Raw genomic sequence first — 22,332 nt, forward strand, 5'->3', positions numbered from 1 at the left:
CCTCAGATTGCAAACAGTGCAGCTCAACAATACATTAGCCACCTGAAGAGCACGTTAATCCTATTCTACTGTGGTTCCTCAGTGTTGGGGGAGGACACGACTTTTGTGCTGGGCTTTCAAGGGACTGATAGAGATCAATGGGGAAAGATGCGTTTGTACCTCATGCAAGCTGAAACTGGCATGCTGGAAGGAGCAGAATCATCCAGCAGCTGGGAAAGGGTCCACAGATGATATCCTCCAACAGTTCCTGAGGCAGATTGGCCCAGCTGAGCCTGAGGCAAAGGAGGACAAAACCTAATGGCAATGGCTCAGCAGGGATGGGAAGGGCATGACAGGTTACTGGAATTAATGATTTTTGTCTGTTTATTTTGAATGTTTCTTGCTAACTGCCACATGACAAATGTCTGTAGCTGTGTGTCCCTTTTGCTGTCAGCTTGTCCTCCCTCCAGTGGCACACAACATCCATGTGCTGCATCTTGTCTTAGCTTATCTTGGATGCTGTTCAGGGCCAGAGCTTTGAGGTTTGTGCAGCATGCAATTCATTGTTGTACTGATGCTGAGGAGGAGGATGGTGCTTGCTGCTTCAATACTAGTAACGTGTATTAGCTTTGCATTCCCACTCCTTCAGCAGAAATGCCCTTTGGAGCGGTCAGCCTGTTGATGAGAAGTCAAAGCAGGGCAGCCCTTGCTTAGAAACCTATAGTCTCTAGGGGGACTGCTTGCAACAGTGAGGTATGGGAAAGAAGGCTCCGATTGTGGTGTTCTCATTTATGGCCTTTTTTGTAGTGATGGTGCAAACTGATGCTAGTCCCAGCCAGTAAAAGGAATCCATTGCAATGCCCAGACAAAGCAGAGTCGGTAATGGGACAGTTCTGAAGGACCCTGTGCTGCAGATCAGTTGCCAGACTGCAGGGATGTGAGATACTGTGACATTTACACATGCGCGGATGTCTTTACAGGTGTACCCCCTGTCTGGACCAGTGGAAGGTGGCACTAGAATCACCATCACTGGCTCAAACCTCGGGCAGAAACATCAAGACATTGCAGAAACTGTCACTGTTGCAGGAATTCCCTGTGCCGTAGATGCTCAAGAGTATGAGATCTCTAGCAGGTAGAGTATCTGTGAACCTCCTCCCAGAGGCAGACGCTGGTTTTTCCCTTGGCTGCTGATACTAGGCTGAAATGTCATTGCCTTTGCTGTAGCACGTATTGAGCCTTGCCTGTTCCCCAGAGAGTGCCGCTGAATAAGGTCACTGTCTGATTAGTTAGGCAGTGACCTTGGAGATAAGATTGTGTGAAAGGAAATGACCCAACAGTGCTGCTGTATGCTGAACACGCTGCCGGTGCAGGGCCTGCAAGCCAGCTGAGTCGGGAGTCACAGGCTAAATGCCATGCGGTTTCATGGACGTATGTCCCTGTTACAGGATGACTTAAAGAAAGCAAAGATGTGACTTGTGTAAGTGGCATTGCTAGGAGAATATCCTGACCTTGTTAACACAGGGTGAGGATGGGAATGTGCGGCTGGAGGTACTGCAGTTTCTTGCTTCTGTTTGAGTGGACGTGCCCTCAGACTGTCAGTCTTCACTAGCTGACCAGACTAGCTGACCGGTCTCCCAGGAACGCATCCAGTGAAAGGACCCTCCTAGCCAGTGACTGACAAGGGAGTCTTGCTGGGCCCTATGCAACTCTTCAGTGGCTGGCAGGTCACACAGTGCTTGTAGAAGTAGGGGCTAGGAGGAGGAGAAGGGGAAGAAGCTGTCCTGCAGGATGCAGCTAATGTCAGTGATAAAGGGCAGTGGGTATCTAGTGTGTCTGGTCAGGAAAGGACTTGTATAGCAAGGAACTGTAATCAGGTGTTGAGAGGTATGACTGGGGCAGCTGGGAAGCAAGGAGAAAGGAACATGTGTAGAGTTGGTCTGTGGTTGGGCAGGTAGATGGGAGGCTTGGACAAGGGAGGGAGAGGAGCCAAGCAGCCAGCAGGAGATGTGGAGAGAAGAGCAAAGCAATTGTGAGTAACCTCTCATCAGAGCTATCATAAACCCATTTTTCCATTCCATGTTAGCAGTAGTTGTAGCGCCCTTCCCTCTGGGAGCCAGGTAAGATCCTGTTGGGAAGTGGCCTGTGAGCAGTGTTGTCCTGTCTGTGCTCCTTGTTTGTCCGATTCCATCTGCTTTCTGTTTTCATCCTAGAATTAGAACGTAATATTTCTGGGGTAGCACTGTCTTTGTTCTGTATTGGCATGTCACCAGGGTCCTGGACTGGGACTGGCTCCCTGCACTGCCCAGGTCAAAATTCCTGAGCCTTTTTGGTTGAAGGATATAGCTGTGAACCTGAAATGCGCTCCTGAGCAAGGCCAAACAAAATTAATATTCTACCACGTAGGAAGGCTGAGGAAATCCTTCTGGCAGAGTAAAGGTTTTCTGTTAGCTGAATCAGTGCTGTAACATGGGATTCCCTGTTCTGAATACAGCCTGACTTGTCACCCTGTCAGTGTCTTCCATACCAAATTATGGCTGGAAAAAGGGCTGGAAAGAATGGGTAGTGCAGGTCAGGGGAGTGGGCTGGTCCCATAGGCCACTGGCTGAAGACTAGTGCCATCTAGATGTAGAGGCTCAAGAGTTTTCTTCTGCATCAGACAGCGCTAATCTGTGGATTGACCTCTGATAGCCTGAGGCCTCTCCAGATGTGATGATGGCACCCTTCTTGGCCTCTTCATGCATCTGTGTTAAAGGGCTTCATCCTGTCTGTCTGAGAAATAATTTTGGATAGGATGGGCCTGTTGTGGAATTGCCCCCTGCTTTTTTCAGTTGCACCTAAATCAGCTGTTAAAGCTCCTTCCCAATGTTCAGTCATATATTTTGAGTGTGTGGTAGGTCTTGCAAGAGGGGAACTAGGGGTGCTAGATGTATTTTAGAGCCTAGTACAGTGGATTCAGCTCATCTTCTCTTCCATGGTGTGACACTCTTCTCGAATTGCCCTGCAGTATCGTGTGTGTCACTGGCGGGAGCTGGACAGAGCGATTTGGGCATGTTGTGGTGGAAGTGCCTGGAGGAGGACGTGGAGTTTCTGGGCATATTTTCACCTATCAGGTAATGCTATTGCTTCTTAAATACCTCTCCATGTTCTTCCAGTGCTTCTGCTGCAGAACCATTTATTGCATGAAGTTATGGGGCTCTGCCAGATACTTGTAGCTGGGACTTGTATTCAATTTTGGTGTTTGGGGTTATATTTTCCATTCCTAAGACCGTAAGAACAGCTGTACTGGGTCATACCAAAGCCTAGTAGCCTAGTGTTTTGTTTGACAGTGGTAACTATTAAATGCTTAAGGAAAGAAGCTAACTATAGAGAGTACGACTTCATGGTAATCTGCAGCTTGGACTTTCTGAATTGGAGATTTTTTTGGTAGCTTAGCATTTTGATAGGACTTATGACTTTTTTTACGTTAATTTTTAAATTGCTGCTTGAACATGCTTTTTACTTCTGACCTTCAGCAGTTAATGGCAGTAAGCCCAGAGTGCACTGTATGGAAAAATGCTTCCTATTATTTTTAAAGTCCTGTCTGATAGTTTCTCGATATTTCATAGTTCTGGGTTTAAGATAATATTTAAGTAATTATATTTAAGAAAGAATTACTCAATTTTTATCCTTGCTGTGCCATTTAAAATTTTATGTACCAAATTGTGTGTTCCCTTCCCCCCGGGAAGGGGAAAAAGGGGCCTGAAAAGTCTCTAACCTATTTCATCTTTGGTTGTATAGAACCATGTTTGTTTCTCTTCTCTGTTTTGGTTCTGTTATCCCCATTCTGAGGCAAGGTGATCAGAACTGCATGCTATAGTCAAGATGTGAGTGCAACATAGATTTGTACTGTGGCATGAAAATAACTTTTTTTTTTTTTTCCCTAAACTTCTTTCCCAGTAAGTCCTAGTACTTGTGGGGTTTGGGTTTTGTTTTTTTTTTTTCCTTCTCTTTACTATGTGAAGCACAGATCTTAGCTGTTGTAGGCACCAAAGTACTGCTGAATGGGCAGTATCCAGTTCAAAACTCTGAGCTGTGTGCATGTATAGTTGGGTCACTTTTTTGTTGTGGTCTTCCTGCTGCTTCTCACTTCACATATCTTTCTTTTCATTCATCAACAATGCATTACCTGTGCCACACTGTTGACTGATCCCTCTAAATTTTTCTGCAGTTCCTCAATAGGATTAAGGTTTTGTTATTCTGAATAATTTATCAAATTTCATTTCCCCTTTCCAGGTCACCTACAAGTATGTTTAACAGCACAGATCTTGGCACAAATTCTTAGGGCTCCCTGCTGGTAACCTCCTCCTTTATTGGACAAACAGACAATTTATTTGCTATCTGTCTTTCCTAACTTGAGTTATTAATCCAGTTAGTCGTCTGAACAATGCCTTTGAACTGCTAATCACAGGCTTTGTGTGGGAGGCTCACAGCTCTGCAGTTTGCAGCATCCATCTGCCTTTTACCTTATGTGGAAAGACTGTGGTCCTGACTCACGTTTCATAGTGTTGTTGATCCCTCTTCTGTTGTCTCTGCTCCATAATAACATAGCTGCTGGAGTCTAGCTGAGACCTGCATGTGACCGGGAACTATAGCTTCTATTTTCAGAGCACTGGAGGTCACTGGGCATGTTCTGCTGTCTTCTTTCCTTGCCTTGTTTTGTGAGGTCCTTGTCACTCACCTCTTAATTCTTTTCTTATAGAACCCGGAGCTGAAATCCATTGTTCCAACTCAGGGCCCTAAAGCGGGAGGAACCTGCCTTACTCTTCTGGGCTCAAAGCTGCTGACTGGGCATCCCAGCGAGATCAGTGTCCTACTTGGAGACCTCCCTTGCCACATGTAAGATGAGGGCCTGCAACCAAAGGTAGCCTGCCACACTAGCTGAGCACCGCCCATCCCTCAGTCCTTCCCAGAAAATAGCAGGGCATGGTGCTGCCTGGCTCAGCCCTTTCTGCAGGCTGTGGGAGCTGTGCTGTCCTCTCATGTTGCCAGAGATCCTCCCCTCGAGGGTTGTGGCAGCAACTTCAACTCTCTTGCTTTCCTGCCTGCTTTCCCTTGCACAGGGACAGCGTTACATGGTCTCTGTTCTTCATGCCTCTTGACAGGACTCTTTACCCCATCCTGACAGCTCTGCTTTTGCTGATGGGAACCCATCCACAGTTGGCTCCTGCAGACTAACACTAAGGGCTGCTTGTTCTCTGGTCTGCTGGAACAAGTATGCCTGACAGCACTGCTGGTGAGAAGGTGCACCACGCCTTGGTAGCACGCCTCTGGTCTCTTTAGTCTGGACAGTGGTTGTATCTGCTTTTTGTCCATGTGCTGCTCACTGACAACTGTCCAGTAATTGTTGCTTGCTTATAGAGGATTTTGAGATTAAAAAGGGAAGTAGATAAGCTACAAGACCTTTCAGCATCAAATTTAGGAAAATACCAGAGGAGGCCCACAGACTGTCAGCAAAGAGCATGTGGTAGCACTAGAGACCCTGTCTCTGCAGTGGCTGTATTAATCCTTTGTTCTCTCCTCTGTCTCTCCAAGCCTTTCTGAAATGAGAGAGGATCAGCTGGCATGCCAGACGAGTCCCAGCAATGCGTCTGCAGAACTCCCAGTCACTATCAAATATGGGGACCAGGAGCGGAGACTGGAAGGATCCCTCTTCAGATATACCCTGGATCCCAACATCACTTTTGCAGAGCCACCTAAAAGCTTCCTCAGGTACAAAGACCGAATACTTACACTGTCCTCAGGGCTGTGGCAGGCAGGTACCTACAGCACCAGTGGCTTCTGTCCGTTGTGTTGCACTCTGGAATAAAGCCAGGCTTGCGGCAATGGGCATAAATGGAAGGGTGGGAGCAGAGGGGAGAGAGACCTATTGGCTAATGGATGGATGAGACTAGCTGCTTTTCTCTTCCAGTGGAGGGAGAGTGCTCAGAGTTCATGGATACAACCTGGATGTTGTACAGAAACCAAAGATCCGAGTTACAGTTTCTCCATCTGAACGCCGGCGCCGGGGACTGGGACGATGGCGCAGAATTATCCCAGACACTGAGTGCCCTGAGGGTGCTCTGTGCAGCATCCAGCAGGTAGTGTGGCAGATAACTCCGTGGAGCTGAGGATGCATAAGATTTGGTGTGCTGCACTGGAGAGATGGACTTTTCATCTCTAGGGCCTCTGGACCCCCTGCAGTTACCAGCTTGGTTCATGCTGACTAACAGTCCTGGGCAAATGGAAGTGTTCTCTCCCAGGTTTAAAGGTTAAGCGTTTTCACAAACATTTGCCTGAGTTAGGTCTGCCTGTGGCTAGAGCTGTGCAGGACTTGTGGTGGGAGACAGAAACAGCAGAGCAGCAGTGTGGAGATGAAGAAATCTACAGCAGATCCATACAGCCTATCTTGTTCAGCATCTCCAAGCTCCAGACTCTTCTTTTTGCATAGTTCAGGCCTGTCTCTGTAGCCCCTGGGCTATTTTTCGCTCTGAGATGTTAAAGCAGGCGGAGTTCAGTGAAATGACCAATTCCACCAATATTTTTCTGATCTGCTGCTGTCTGTGTCCTGAGATGGGTCACTGCAGAGAGGTAATGATCTGGTCATCAGGACTGCAGAGAATGCAGCAGAATTTGCAGAGCAAAAGGATATTTGACAGCTGAAATGCAACAGTGATTTGTATTCTTAGTGCAAGCAATGGAGGGCTTCCTGTACATAAACTCTGAGGCCTTGTCCTTTTTCTGTCTCTTGTGTCACAGTGTGCAGTGAGGTAATTATCTGACATTTCATCTGGCATTCCCAGAGACATGATGAGGACAATGTTCTTCATATTCTTATGCGTATATGAAGGCTTCTCCTAAGCATGGAGGATTTTTTTTTTTTTCCCCCCATATGAAGTCCATTCTAGGTTTCTGTCTTACAGATGTGGGGCTGGATATGCCCCTGATGTACTTATACACTAGTAAAAGCTGTTTTTTCCCATGTTCTTAGGAAGGCACTTGTGATGAATTCCTGTGGCGGAGGAAAAAAATAGAAAACGGACACTCACTCTTTTATCACATGTATAAAATGTCCCCAGCCCACCAAGTGTATGCTTCTTTCACGGAAGCATCCAGGTTATGAAATTGGCCTTAAATTGGGCATTTAAGGTGCCTAGTCCTGCTCTGCCTGAGCAGGCAGTTCCAAAGCTGATGCCTCTCCAGGATTTGCTGCTGGGGAAACGTGGGAGCTGCTTCCCACTGTTGAGACCTGGGTACTCGCAGCAAAACCTATGGCTATGAAGACTTTCTTTGGAGGATCATGGAGAATTCCTCAGATCTTGAGTTTTCCCTCTACAATTAGCGGAGCTGCTCTTGTATTGCTCTAGATGAGATGAATGTAAGCTGGCCCCAGAGAGCTCAGGGTTGGGGAATACTCAGGGCTGCAGCAGCACTGGGCTTTCAATACTGACACTCTTTTTCCTTTGGCCTTTAGTTTGAAGAACCGTGTCTCATTAACTCCTCCTACCTTATCCTGTGCAAAACTCCAGCCATTAACCTGCTATTGCGGAGTGTTCATATCAAACTGGAATTTATTCTGGATAATCTGAGCTTTGATTTCAACTCGCTCCATCCCATGCCCTTCTCTTATGAAGTCAACCCCATCCTAAAACCCTTGAATTCTGAAGACCCTGCCAAGCCATATCGTCACAAGCCCGGAAGCGTCATCTCTGTGGAGGTAACACAAACTAGTTGGAAATAACATACTTTGTACAAAGTTGTTGCTAACCTAAGACTGTTTTTAATAGGTTTCATCCTGCATCCAAGCTTTTAAAGTATTTGACAGGCCTACAACCTGTCACAACAGTAAGCAGCAAGGAAGACTTGTTACTGGGTGGAGGTAGGAAAATCATTCCGTAACAACGATACAAAAAGGTAGACGTTGTTAGTGCTTTTTTCTGTATAGGCATAGAAAAAGGCTCTGAGGTATTTCTTTTGTATGGAAAAGTACTTTCTGATTCACTAGAAATGGAGGAGGATAATGGCTGCACCTGGAAATGCACACTTCCTCCACTGATTCTTTTTTTGCATATGAATGAAAACTACCAGGATATACCAGTTTAGAAATGTCTAGACTTCTGCTGTTGGTATTGAATGCATTTTGGAGAAGTAGGGGAATTTGAGAAGACTGGAAGAGAACCAACATGACACCAGCTCTCAAAGAGCAAGGCGGTTGAGCTCTCTACTTGTCAGGTTACCCTGATAGGACTCTCAGCAAAAGTATGAAAATGCTGCTGCAGGATTCAATTTGAAAGCATTAAAGCCTAACAATGTAATTAGTGCCAATCAGTGTGGTTTTATTAAAAAAAAAAAAAATTAACAAAAAATGAAATCATATTTGCTTGGCTGATAAGAACGACATAAACGTGTTAGACTTTTGATAGGCACTTCTGGTCTAACCTGAGCACTTAACTTTCTTGGCATGAGACTACCTTTAAAAAAAAGGGGGGGGGGAAGAAATGAAATGAGTGAAGCGCTGAGCTCAGCTGTGCTGTAGCTGGAGAGCCTCCATTAGATAGGCTTCTTCCAGCTGTACTTATGTAGCATGGTATGGGTCCTAAAGCTATTATCTTTAATCAAGAAAATATCTTGATTACAACTTGCAGATGATAAACATGATGCTGGTGGCAGTTCTGTTGCACAGAGTAAGCATCTCTAGGGATTGTACAGAATGGTTGGTCCCATCTCATCATGCAGTCCAGGTCAAGCAGCATATGTTTTGATGCGAAGTTTTACATACAGGAGCCAGTAAAGCAGCACAATGTGAAAATGAGAAGGGGATCAAAGTGACCTAGCAGCTGAGCACACAGTCCCAGTACTGTGACAGAGTTAATGCAATCCTTGTGCAGCCAGAGGAGCAGTGAGTATGAAGAGGGAGGCTGTTTCTTCTTTTCTTCTAGATTCACGAAACTGTCAGTAAAGCATTGCGTCCTGTTTGAATGTCAATGTGTTTAAAGTGAATGCTAGGAAAAGGAGTGAATCTGGCAAATAATTGTAACTGGTTATGATGGTGGCAGGGGTAGGAAGTGACTTTGGCATCTGTAAGAATTTCTCCAGCCTATTTTATTTATTAGTGACTAATTCCTTTAAACTAAATCGGTTGTCCTCCTTGGGAAGACAGTGCCATGTTGAAAAGCTCCTTAATCTCCTAGAGGAAAGCTTTAACAAGCAAGCAGAAGCTGGATACATTTGAACTAGAAGTGAGGTGCAGCACATGGGGCTTCAGGGAGGCAAAAAGTGACCAGTGGGACTGAGAGGGGGGAGCAGAGAGAATAGACGTGATGTTGACTTGAGGCATGAAAAAGGAAATTTTTCACAGGTTAACAAACCTCTGGAACAAGACCCTCTCCTGAAGTTTTCAGATGCAGGGGGATGGTGGATCTTTGGAATGTGGATCTTTGGATGATGGTTTATCTAAACACAAATCATTGGCTCAGAGCATAGGCAGCAGTGTAACTTGTGATGTGAAGGAGATTGAACTGGATGGTCTAATAGTCCCTTCTGATTCAAAGCTGTATGTCTCCTCCTGGTAGAGGAGGCAGTGCTTCAGGCGGAGGGTTGGCCTGTGCCGCAGAGGACGGCTCCTGCTGATGTGGCCGTATGAAGAAGATTGAGAGTGGGTTAAGGCAGCTGGAGTCTGGGAGAAATGAGGGTCAGGTGGAAGTGTAGGTAAGAAACAGGAATGTTGCAGGGATGCTGTAACCTGAATGATACAAAAAGGATCCGTGCACAAGTGCAGCTGGTTGGTTCGTTGAGGAGGTTTCAGGACTGTCTGAGAAGTTTAAAGGAATAAATGAAGGTAGTTATGAGCATCCAGAGTGCTCATAATTCCCGGAGCTGTTCTGAAAAGTGACTTCTGCATGGTAGATGTCACTGTGTGTGGCTTAGAAAATAAACTCATATAGCCAATTCAGATGTAAGCCCAGTCAGGCAAGAAAAAAGGCAGCTTTCATCCTATGCTGTTGATCTCCATCTTCTCTGGAGCCATGGACAATGCAGAGCTTTTTTTTTTTTTTCCAGATCTGATATGTTTTTCCACCTCTGTTCCAGGGGGAAAATCTAGATCTGGCCATTTCCAAGGATGAAGTTATGGCCATGATTGGGGAAGGAATCTGCGTGGTGAAGACACTGACAAGGAATCATCTGTACTGCGAGCCTCCCTCTGAGCAGCCAGCTCCACGGCACCGCACAAAGCGAGAGGGCACAGATTTGCTCCCAGAATTCACGGTAGGGACTTGGCAATAGTGCTAGAAATCATGGTGTCAGTGGAAGCACAAGCTAAGAGGTAATCATGGAGACAGGGAGTAGGATGGGAAGTGGAGGAAAGGCAGAAGCACTGCTGGGGGAGAGGAGATACCAGGAGTGGCAAGGAGTAGCTGTTGTTCCCAATTCTACCCTTAAAAGTGCTAAGCATTGCATGAAGCAGCTGGTACTGCTGGATCCAGGAGCTATGCTGTGGGATATAGCTTTGTTAGAGCTCAATGCCAGCTGTGCTCATTCTGGAAAAGCCCAGTGGTTTTGTTATTCATCTGGTGCGCTGAGCTAATATCTTGGCACATCCTTTCTTGCAGGTACAGATGGGGAACTTGAACTTCCTCCTGGGCAGAGTGCAGTATGACACAGAAAGCCAACTCACCTTCCCACTGGAGGCACAGATTGGTTTGGGTGTTGGTGCATCCTTTGTGGCACTGATTGTTCTGGTCATTGTCTTCATCTACAGGTGAGAGGCTGTGATGTTGTATGAGATCCTTAAATTGCTGTACAACATTATTCAGTGGATGTGGACAAGCACATACATCTTGGACCTAAACAGGGTCCCAGTTTTCTTTATTTTGTGCCAAATTCTGAGAAACAAAAGCATGGTGCACCTGCTGGTTGCAGCCTGCCTTGTGGTTCACTCAGAGCATGAACCTCATGGATGCTCCAAGAGGCACATATGATTTACAGAACACATTTTTGTATCCTGTAAAGATAGAAACCACCCCAACAGCATTGCTCTGGAGTCTTTGGCAGCAACATAGCAGCTGGCAAGGACAATCTCTGGGCTAGGACCACTGGAAACTATTCTGCTTCTTGTTACAGGAGAAAGAGCAAACAGGCTCTGAGGGATTACAAGAAAGTTCAAATCCAGCTGGAAAATCTAGAAACAAGTGTTCGGGACAGATGCAAGAAGGAATTCACAGGTCAGTCACGTTGTTCCTGGGTTCTTGCAGCTACAGGGAAGTTTGAGAAACCGCTTTCAGCCCTACTTCTCTTCCCCTTCCTGCCTCCTTGTTTAGGTAGCTCAGAGCAGGCAATAACTCTATCCCATGCCAGCACACTGAAACACACAACTAAGTTCTGCTGCTCCATATGCCAATGAGAATACCAGTGTAGTTCAGAGTACAGTCTGATCTATTCAGCCCCCTTATTCTCCAGTTCATCCTCCAGAGATGAAAAGCCAAAGGTCATAGCGCATTTGAAGAGACCTTAAAGACACCTAGTCCAGCCTCTGTGTAGGGCAGGTCGAATTACACCTTGACCTGGGCCCACAGGCCTTGTACTTCAGCTGCTTACAGCAGTGAGCACTTGTGTGGGGATCTGGGGCTCTAAAACTGTGCAAGTGACTCAGATTGTGATCTCCAGCTAGTATGGGAAGCAGTGAGGAGCAGGAGCTCTGTATTACTCTGCGCTGTAGATAATGGCCGGAAGTGCTGATCCCTGCTGAACAGTGGCCTCCTTATTGTAAAACTGGAAGTCAGCCCCCAACTGTAAATGAGAATAATGGCCAAATTCACCTTCTTGTTCCTCCCCAGTTTTCCCAGTGCCTAGTCTAGTTTTAAATGAAACTCCAATATGCATCTTCATCGCAGGAAACGTCCATTCTCAGTCCCACCCCACTGGCCCTAGCTCCACTAACCTCATGCTCTGTACCGCCAGTTATTCAGTCATGTGGTCAGCATCATGGGCATTTCCTTTCCCTCAGACCTGATGACTGAAATGATGGACCTCACAAGTGACCTTGTGGGCACAGGAATCCCCTTCTTGGACTACAAGTCCTATGCAGAGCGCATTTTCTTCCCGGGCCACCGTGAATCACCACTGCAAAGAGACCTGGACATCCCTGAGTGCCGACGGCAAACTGTGGAGCAAGGCTTGGTCCAGCTCTCCAATCTGCTCAACAGCAAGCTCTTCCTCACCAAGGTAAGGTCCCTCTCTGAGGGACCACAGGAAGCAGGGTTTGTTCATTAAAGTTCACCCTGAATAGCTCCCTGCAGCACCGCTTCCTTCATGAGTCAGTAGCTGTACTGTCCCATTTTCAGTGGATTCCCACACTGACTTATCTCTTTCTCCCCACCAGTTCATCCACACTCTGGAAATCCAGCGTACTTTCTCTCCAAGAGACCGGGCCTATGTAGCATCACTGCTCACTGTATCACTCCATGGAAAGCTGGAGTACTTCACTGATATCCTCAAAACGCTCCTGAATGACCTTGTTGAGCAGTATGTGGCCAAAAACCCCAAGCTGATGCTGCGAAGGTGAGTCAGCCAACCATGGTCCCACTGCTTGCTACATAAGGGGATGGAGCCTTTCTGCCTGGCTAGCAAACTCTGAAACTCCTGCGGGCAGGGTAACATTGTTGTGTGGGCTGCAGTTGAAGGTCTGGTGTGTGTCCAGATAATGTACATTAAACAGGAGAAAGTAGAAACAATGATACATGTCACCCCAGCCAACAGTTGGCAGAGGGAAGAGAGCAGGAAGGGGTTGAGAAGAGTAGGAAGATGGAGTTGCCCATCACAAATTCCCGTTCTTGTGAAGTTGCTGTGCATTAGCTCTCTCCTTGTGTTCAGATACTGAGGCTCTACCAAGTCTGCTAGTCTTATTTTACTATATAGAGGCCCCTGGGCTTGCAGTGCTTCAGTACTTGGCAAATATACTGAAATAGCTCCTGTGTTAAGATCCCCATTAGCTTCCTGTCCAACACATCCTTCTGGTCTGAACAGGTTCCACTGGTTTGAGACCTCCTAGAGGCTTTCCTCTGTCCCCTGCTTGCTCGACTGTTTCACTTCTGTAATTTGGTGCCTCCTTCAGGCTAAAACATGTCTCAGATAAGGAGCAAGATCAAGAGCATTAGCATTATTGGTTCATAAAGGCCATTCTTCTTGATCCTGTATCATTCCTCAGTGTATTCCTTTCTCAAGGGGAATGATCTTTATCCCCTGTTCCCTCCCTGCTGTGCACTTCCCTTTGGCACTGTTGCCCTGTGACCAACCTCATGCTCTGTTTCAGGACAGAAACAGTGGTGGAGAAGTTGTTAACCAACTGGATGTCCATCTGCCTATACGCATTCGTGAGGGTGAGCCCTTTGTGTCCTTGTGGGGTTAAGGGGCCAGAAGAGGGGAGACAGCACAGCCCTGCTTTGTACCTCACTCTTAATTGAAATAGTGCCAGGGTCGCCCTGTCTTTCAGGGTGTGGAAATGAGAGAGCTGGGCTGCTTGCTGGGGAGAGAGAGGGGCTTAAATCAGAGAGCATTAATGCCACTCAGTGCTTCCAGTACATCCAGTCAGACTGTGGAGGACTCAGCGTAGCTCCATTATCTTCACAGCTTGAGACATGCTGGTGGTGGGCTGGTCTGTGCATAGGGAAGACTGACTCTGATCTGAGTCCCCTTCTGGAGAGGGGATGGCTAGAGTCTCTCAAATTAGTCTTGTGGAGACTGAGAGATCCCTTGGTCTTGTGGGTCCAGCCTGATAGTTGGCCCATGCAGTTTCCCTGTATATGGAGCAGGAGCTATCGGTGGGGACTCTGTCTTTGCCTGCAGAGGTGCAGCTGCTGCATTGCCTGGTGTCCTGCTCAGCTTGTGCTTGGAGGTGTTCTGTGCTTCCAAGCTGTTGGGCTTTGCTGTGGGGAGAAAGCTGAACTTCTCTCAGGTGAAACTCCTTCCTTTCTGTGCCAGGACTCTGTTGGGGAGCCCCTTTACATGCTGTTTCGAGGAATCAAGCACCAGGTGGACAAGGGGCCCGTTGACTGGGTGACAGGGAAAGCCAAATATACCCTGAATGACAACCGCCTTCTGAGAGAGGACCTGGAATACCGGACTCTGGTAAGCACCAAATCTTTGTTCCCTCTGGGCTCTCTGGTGGGACAGGGCTGAATGTTTCTCTTCCTATTGTTGAGGTAGAAGTGCAGCATCCTGCCACTGCCTCCTGGGAGTCAGACTTATCCCAGGGCACAAGCAGCACAGTTCTGCAGATGAACAAGAGCTCTGCTAAATCAGGCACTTCTGCCCTGGGCTGATAGAAGCTATCACCACAGTAGTCTGGTGCATGTGCCATGCTCTGTGTCTGGAATATAAGGAGACAAAATTGCTGATGGCACATGGAAGCCCCTCCCCACCCCAGTTAAATTGTCTTCCAGCTCTTGAGACAAGACTGAGGACATAAGTGTGCTACATCTGTGGTGTTCTCTTCTCCGAGACTCTTCCAATAAAAAGACTAGCTGTTCGCTTGCCTTAATGCCGAAAGGCTCATCAAAAGTGTAAATGTGTCAGATGTAACCTTATCATGGAGAGTGGCTGTGACCTTTTCTTTTCTTCCCCAGACCTTAAATGCTTTGACGCAAGCAGGAGTTGCTGCAGGAGGGGCAGAGGACTCCCAAGGGGTTTCCGCGAAAGTGCTAGACTGTGACACCATAACACAGGTGAAGGAGAAAATCCTAGATCAGATCTATAAGGGGACGCCATACTGTCACCGACCAGACCCAGACACCCTGGACCTCGGTGAGCAGAACTCCTTGGTGCCAAAACTCAGTGAGGAAGTGGAAGAGTGGAGTCATTTACTGTCTGTGCACAGCACCCTGGCATGCATGACGTTAGTCATTCTCTGCTGAGTGTGCAGAGTCCCAACGATCTTGTGCTCTGGCTGAACCCAACAGGGCATGATGCTGGAGAGAGATTAACAGCAAGAGGTAGGGGTGGGACAGAAGTAGTTGGAGTCCAGCCTCTCCGGTTTCATGATGTTTGTTCTTTGCTGGGCCTGGCCCGTGGCAGTGGGTTGTATAAGCGTATGCAGAAAAATAAGCATGGAGAATGCATGAGAGGGGAGGATGATTGGAGTGCAGTGCTGAGGCCATGGTCCTGGACTGGCTGCTGCTGCTGCCAGTGAAGTCAATGGCAGCATCCCAGTAACGTCTGTCAGGGAGAATCCTGCCCACAGGTCAATGAAAGTTAGGACTTGCATTAAGGCTGGAAAAACACTGTTCTGCCTCTTCTTCTTTCTTGTTTGTCTGTTTCTGAACAGTGGTGGCATTTACAGATGAGCACAAGCTGGGGAAATAGCTGATAATAAGTAATATGGGCACATACTCATGGTCTGAATCATGTGCTTGAAGGACCACAATCTGACAAAGCATATGAACTTGGCCAGTGCTGGATGAGACACCTGGGAGGCCGGAAAGCAGGCTGTCCCTACGCTGCAACCGCAAAGACCCAGCATTGCTACAGGCATTTCCTCACTTATGCTGCCAGTGAAATAGCACAGCTAAAGATTAACAAGGATCAGAGGGTGTGAAACAAGGGAACTGGCAGGTCACAGCAAGAGGGTGATCTCCCTGATGCTGTGCTGAGGCAAGACCATTGCTAGACCCAGATTTTGGTGTTTGCTTTTCCAGGAGAATGGGGCAAGTGCAAAGAATTTTGAACTATCCTGGGGTTGGAAAACAAACCTTCTAGGGTTTAAAAGCTTAGCATGTTTAGCTTGTTGAAAAGAAGGTTGAGATGTGACCTGATGCCTTTATAAATGGAAAAAAATATCTGACAGTAAAGGCTTTCTGGTCTTAAGATCTGAAAGTGTACAGATTTTTTTGTTAATACTCATTCTTCAAGGTGGTAGATAGACCAAACTGGCAAATGATGACTTTCTATTTAGGACAGTCAAACCTGAAGTGGTCTGTGAAGAGTTCCAGATGGAAATTTTGTTATTGAATAACTGGTTAAAAAATCTCAATGCCAGTAACTACAAAGAATTTATATGTGCCAGAACATTGACTTTTAGAGTGGTATGATGATGATGTGTTCTTTGTTCCTTTTTTTGTAGGTTCTTAAGGTTCAGATTGCTTTTCTGACCAGTGCTGAATTGATGCTCTCATTGAGCTGTCTATTATAACCCCATATTCTCATTCCTGATGAATTAAAGATGCTTGAAAACCCTTTGTTATGTATATAATTAATTTTTTTCTGGTTTTGTCTCCCATATGCATTGTTTCATGATTTCCTCTGTTTAATAGTAATCTGCCACTTTATCAACTATTCAGTCAGTATTGTGGGGTCCTTCTGCACTTATTCCTAGCAGTGGCTAAATTCATACCATGGGCAAACTGTTCTTGTTCTCCCCTCTGATCCAGATGATTTGTGAATGTTGACCAGCAGAGGCTCCTGTGGGGTTCTTCTGATGGCCTCCCTTTACTGATAAATCTGACTACTTATTCCTGCTTTTAATTGATTGTCAATGCAGTGGCGTTTCCCTCTTATCCCACTGCAGCCTGCCGCGCTTCCTCTCAGAAACGTGCTGGCCAGCGGTGCTTGCATCCCAGATTTTGTTTCATTCCTGAACATCTTTCTTGCACTTTGTCTTCCACTCCCTAGGGGAAGAAGTGATTGCCCTTTCTGTATTACCTCTGAGGCAGAGCAGGGCAGGAAGAGATGACTACAACCAACAGGGAGGCCAGCGGCATGCAGGTCTTCCTGGATGGATGTAGAGTGTTCAGCTTTTCTGCTTGGAAGGGGGGTCGAAAACATAATATGCTCTTGTCAAACTCCGTAGCTGTGGAGCTAGGTTTGATTTTTCTTTTCAAACTCTTCAGCACTGTGACAGCACTTAATCTGGAACTGCAGACAGGGAGAGGAAAAAACAAACAGGTATGCACCTGCTGGGCCTCTTTCCCCAGTGGTCATGACACAGAAAGCTCAGGAAGGGTGTTGGTGTCCTTTTGTGCCCTCAGTTTCTTAGGTTTTTGGGACAAGAACAAGCTGCTGTGAAGTTCCAGGTGCTCTGGGAGAAACTTGCCAACCTCTTACACTACTGTTGAGAGAAAAATATAGATAATGGGTAAAATGCCTTTTCCTAGAACATATCTATTTGAGCGTGGTGTTAGTCTTCTCTGGCTTAAGGTTCCACTGGTCAAGACTGAAGCACAGTAGACTTTAGAGATGCCTCAGCTTTCATAGTAAACAGTTTGTCTTTTTACTTTCTGTGTTTTGATTGTAGAGTGGAGATCAGGGCTGGCAGGTCATCTGATACTGTCTGATGAGGACGTGACATCCGTCGTCCAAGGAACTTGGAAACGCCTGAACACGCTTCAGCATTACAAGGTCAGAACTTGGAGTCTTCCCCTGCCTTGTCTCCACTCTCACCCTCTGTACACTGTTTGCTCTGTTTGTGGCTCTGGCTCCTGTCGGATTGCTGTCAAAGGGCTGGAGCCTTTTTGCAGCAGCATATTTAGTTTATGTCTGTGCTGAGGCCTGTGCTTTAACTTCTCAACCAGTATAGCCCCCTCCACATACTGTGCCTGAGAGCTGGGCAGGTCTAGAGCTTGTGAGGAGGCATGTGGCTTCATGCCTGGTGGTTGTTGCAGTGAAGGCAAGGCTGCTGGGTCTATTAATGTTCCAGTCCAAAGCAGTTAGGAGGTGGTGGTGCACATGTGATGTAGCTTCTAGCATTGGGAAGTAGTTTTTAACTACCTTGCACCAGTATGTCATACCTTGTCGTGGTATGTTCTGGATGTGAATGACCTCAATCCCTGACAGTGGTTAATATTATCATCTTCTCTGTTCTGTATGCCTCAGGCTTTTTTAATCTGTACAGAGACAATTCTCCCAGCATCAGGAATACCAGTGATGGTGCCCCAAAGTCCCTGTTTCTATCGCTACTTCTAATGATCGGAAATTATAAGAATTTAATAATTCTAATTCACAGAGTGTGAATCACAGAGTGTGTTCAGAATCTGTTGTACTCTACAAGCACTTACATGTTGTACTGGTGAGAAACATGCTTTGTGTTTTGAATGATGATTTTTGCTTGTGAGCAGGTGCCTGATGGAGCAACTGTAGCACTGGTCCCACGCCTGACCAAGCATATCCATAGGGAAAATCAGGATTACATCCCAGGAGAAAGTAAGTCTGATGTCACATTCTCGGAAAATGATTTCATTGCACCTGCCAGTTAGTGGGACAAAACTCTTGCCATAGCCCTAGCTTGATGCTGATATAGAAGATTGCTGTGCGATTCGAACCCTTATAGTTCAATTATATATAAATATAGTTCAATTGCCAGGCAGTTGAAACTCTGGGTGGGTAAGATGAGAGAAAATCAAAAGATTGTAAAAGCAGAGGAAAGCGAGGTTGGCATGAAAATGCAAGATCAGTGGAATTTTCTAGCCCTGACTCTATGGCTGATACCTCATTGCCCGTCACAACACATGGATCCCTGGATTTTTCTGTGATGCAAGGCACAATAGCCTCAGGTTGCAGCTTAAGAGGTTCAAACTGGACATAAGAAAATCTTCAGCAAAAGGGTGGTGCTGTCTTGGAACAGGCCACCAGAAGTGGAGGGATTTCCCTCTGGAACAGGCCACCAGAAGTGGAGGGATCTCCATCTGGGGAAGTTCCCAAGACCTTGAAGGTTTTAGATGGACAAAGGGATAGCAACCTGATCTAGTGCTAGTGATAGCTATATTCTGTGCAGGAGGCTGGATAGAGGTCTCCAGAGGTTTCTTCCCACTGGTGTTTCTGCCATGCTGTGAAATCTTGCTTTCTTCTGGGGGGGAAGGTGAAGGTGAAGGGGGAGGTTACTTGGCTAAGCTCCACTGTGAGAAGTCTGACGCTCATCTGCAAAATAATTGTTTTGTTTCAGAAACACCAATGCTGGAGGATGCAGATGAAGGTGGAATAAAACTTTGGCACCTGGTAAAACCAACAGAAGAGCCAGAGCTCCCCAAGCACCGCCGTGGGAGCTTACGAGATAGGGAACGAGCCAAGGCAATCCCGGAGATCTATCTAACACGTCTGCTCTCTATGAAGGTGAGAAGCACAGCTTCTGCTGCATTGGAGACTTGCCCTCCCTCGTTAGCCCCCTGCCAGGTTACAGGGATGTATATGGAGAAGAAGAGTCCCTGTGCCTGGACTGATGCACTTGCTGCTTGGTTCTCCTCAGATCCCAGCACGACAGTACCTAACTCTTGCTCCTACTAATGGAGTAGGCTTTGCAGGGCCTTTAGGAGAGTGAGAAATGGTTTTATCCCTGTGTCCATCCCCTGTTTGTCTTTGTGGGTCCCACTGTAAAAGGCAGGTGCCCTGTGGTCAGCAGCAGAGTCTCCCTGGCAGCAGTGTCCACTGGGCTGCCATGTCTGCCCATCTTCCATCTTGCCTGGGACCAGGAGGGTGAGACTGACCTGTCACCTGCTGCAGCAAGATGATACCAATAGTACACACCTGCAGTGTACAGATTCAGCTGCAGTCATAAATCAGGCATAATGCCCTCTTGCATCCCCCTTTTTGTTTTATTTCAGCGTAATGGTTAAAAAAAATTTTGACCCCAAAACTTGTCCTTCAGTGCTCTGTCCTTGAGAAAGAGTCTGCTTCAGCATCCAGGTTCCTCAGCAGTGTCCTGCTTGCAGTAGCACAGCTCCTTGAGGAACAGCCCAATGGCTGTGTCAGGCGGTGCTTGTGTTCTGCCCTCAGTTATTGAACATTCTCCTGGTGCTGAGCAAAACTCTTCTTGTTCCTGTGTCTGGATGAACACAGGTGTTGGTGGTCAGCAGTTTCCCCCTCTGCTAGTCAGTCTTTCAGTGCCTTTCCTTCATGTTGCAGGCACTCTCCTCTGTAGCAAGCCCTGTTAACTGCTCTCAGTACATCTGGCTCCTCTCCGTGTGTCCCCTGAACACGCGCTTCTCCCTGGACTCTGTTCCAGAAAGCTCTGGGGCCGTGTTTCTCCTTCACTGCTCCCTGTAGTGGATGTGAGGTAGCTTTGGACTAATGAGTGGAGGTTGCTGAGCAGAATGGGGTAACCTCTCACCTGCCTGAGGCCTGGACTCTCTGCTTTCCTCAGCCTATGCTAACTCTCCCCTGCTTGGTTCTCCACAGGGGACCCTGCAGAAGTTTGTGGATGACTTGTTCCAGGTGATCCTCAGTACCAACCGCCCTGTCCCTCTGGCTGTCAAATACTTCTTTGACCTGCTGGATGAGCAGGCAATACACTATGGGATCGCAGACCCTGAAACGATCCATATCTGGAAGACAAACAGGTATGGTGTTCCTATGGGCCCTGGAGGAGGCACTGCTAGTCTGTTTAGACTACGCAGTTGCGAGGTTACAGCCACCTTTGTCAGCATTGAGGAGGAGCAGAATGGGAGGTGCAAGGCAGCAGAGCACAATATGAAAAGCTGGTTTTGTTGAGAGGGCAAAGGTGGAAGATGAAAAACAGTAGCATGTGCAGCACCATAGCCTTCCTCTTTGCTGATATCTTGTCATGTTTGTCTTCTCCACAGCCTGCCCCTGCGGTTCTGGATCAACATCATTAAGAACCCCCAGTTTGTCTTTGATGTGCAGACATCAGATAATGTAGATGCTGTGCTCCTGGTTATTGCACAGACCTTCATGGACTCCTGTACAATTGCTGACCATAAGTTGGGGCGGGTAAGTACAGAGGTAAAAGAGAGCATGGTTAGCACAGTCTGAGCAGTGCTGCCCTAGGAAGGCAGTGATGTCACCTTGATTTCAGTGGGACAGTAGGCTGAGGTCCCTTCCCTGCTCCCATGTGCCCCTTGAGCACTGGAGAGTGATTCATGAGGACTCCTGTGAAGAGAGGAGGAAGGAGATGGTTTTGTTTAGCCTGCTGAAGAAGTTGAGAGGTGTTTTAATTGCAGCCTGTATCTACTTGAGGGACAGAGCCAAACTCTTGCTGGTTGTGGTAGACTTAATAAGTCACAGATTGCATCTAGAGAAGTTTGGGCTGGCTATCAGAAAAAACTTTCTACCCCCACTTTCTCTCTGGTGAGGGTGGAGCAGCCCTGCACAGGTCACCAGAGATAGGGACGGTCTCTGCTATCACTGAAAGGTTTCAGGACTCAGCTAGACAAAGCCACAGAAAACATGATCTCACTCTGACAGCCCAACTTCAAGTGGGAGGTCAGACTAGAGATCCCAGAGGTTCTTTCACATACATGTCTTGTGATTCCTCAGACTGTGTTACTAGAAGGGAGCCTAGCAGTTGAAGTGCCCTTCTGTGCATAGGACAAAAATTCCCTGCCCCCAAAGAATGATGCAGAATAGTGGGCTAAGGGTAGCCCACAGCATGGTGAAAGATTTTCTTTTTTGTAACCAATTCTGTTTTGGATATTCGAGGACTCTCCAATCAATAAGCTGCTCTATGCCCGCGACATTCCTCGCTACAAGCAGATGGTGGAAAGGTGAGCAGTGAATGCGTGCGGAGTCATGGCTTGAGTAATGAGGAGACTAGGAGAAACAGTACAGTAATTGACTGTTTACTACTGTGTAGGTATTATGCGGACATTCGTCAAACCATCTCTGCCAGTGACCAGGAGATGAACTCTGCCCTGGCTGAGCTGTCACGGGTGGGTAAAGCTATTTTTTTTCAGAAATCACCCTGGCGTCTTACCTGTATGTGTATTAGAAAGTTAGCAGTGCAAAGATCAGATATTCTAGCTGAGTCTGCCCAGCTAGTGCTGAAGAGAAAAGTGTCAAGGCTTCAGGGCAAGGAGTACGTGTGACTTTTCCTTCGCTAGGAACCACTAGTGAGTTCCCTTTCCTGTTGCTTTGCGCTGGGTTTAGTGATTCTGGCACGTTCCCTCATGAGTTGTGAGGACACAGAATTTGGAAGAACAGTTGTTAGCTATCTGAAGATTTTTGGCTAACTGACTCTCTTTATTCAGAATTACTCAGGTGACCTCAATTCCCTGGTGGCTCTACATGAATTGTACAAATACATCAATAAGTACTATGACCAGGTGAGTGTGTCTCCAGTAGGTACGAACATGCTCTTTTCTCTCCTATCATGTGTTGGTGAACCGATAAGTTTATATTGGGAAGCTTATTTTGCTTCCCATCCAATTAAAAAAATAATAATAATCATAATAATTAGAAGCAGCAGGACTATTAAAATGCTGTGTATTGTTTTATTGGCATATCATAAGTTTGTTTTATTCTTATCAAAGAGGGAGAGGAAATCACAAAAAAGGACTTAGCTGTAACCTGGATGCAGTTGGGATTTCATATGTATTTCCCTTTTTTTGAATCTGGTATCCA

At 46.7% G+C, this 22,332-nt stretch overlaps 1 protein-coding gene across 1 annotated transcript in view; it reads left to right on the plus strand.

Annotated features, from left to right (window-relative positions):
- PLXNB1 (plexin B1) overlaps positions 1-22,332 on the plus strand; it is a 46,466-nt gene that overhangs the window by 18,996 nt on the left and 5,138 nt on the right. Inside the window, exons 14-35 of the mRNA XM_013960343.2 lie at positions 960-1,111; positions 2,984-3,089; positions 4,718-4,854; positions 5,551-5,727; positions 5,927-6,095; positions 7,469-7,711; positions 10,084-10,260; positions 10,605-10,753; positions 11,116-11,216; positions 11,999-12,216; positions 12,374-12,552; positions 13,304-13,370; positions 13,972-14,118; positions 14,616-14,793; positions 17,279-17,382; positions 18,099-18,183; positions 18,923-19,089; positions 20,152-20,312; positions 20,556-20,703; positions 21,412-21,476; positions 21,566-21,641; positions 21,960-22,034. Of these exons, the coding sequence (XP_013815797.2) occupies positions 960-1,111; positions 2,984-3,089; positions 4,718-4,854; positions 5,551-5,727; positions 5,927-6,095; positions 7,469-7,711; positions 10,084-10,260; positions 10,605-10,753; positions 11,116-11,216; positions 11,999-12,216; positions 12,374-12,552; positions 13,304-13,370; positions 13,972-14,118; positions 14,616-14,793; positions 17,279-17,382; positions 18,099-18,183; positions 18,923-19,089; positions 20,152-20,312; positions 20,556-20,703; positions 21,412-21,476; positions 21,566-21,641; positions 21,960-22,034 (3,081 nt within the window). The remainder of the gene's footprint in view (positions 1-959; positions 1,112-2,983; positions 3,090-4,717; positions 4,855-5,550; positions 5,728-5,926; positions 6,096-7,468; positions 7,712-10,083; positions 10,261-10,604; positions 10,754-11,115; positions 11,217-11,998; positions 12,217-12,373; positions 12,553-13,303; positions 13,371-13,971; positions 14,119-14,615; positions 14,794-17,278; positions 17,383-18,098; positions 18,184-18,922; positions 19,090-20,151; positions 20,313-20,555; positions 20,704-21,411; positions 21,477-21,565; positions 21,642-21,959; positions 22,035-22,332) is intronic.

Source organism: Apteryx mantelli, chromosome 12, assembly GCF_036417845.1.
Source record: "Apteryx mantelli isolate bAptMan1 chromosome 12, bAptMan1.hap1, whole genome shotgun sequence".
Lineage (NCBI taxonomy): Eukaryota > Metazoa > Chordata > Aves > Apterygiformes > Apterygidae > Apteryx > Apteryx mantelli.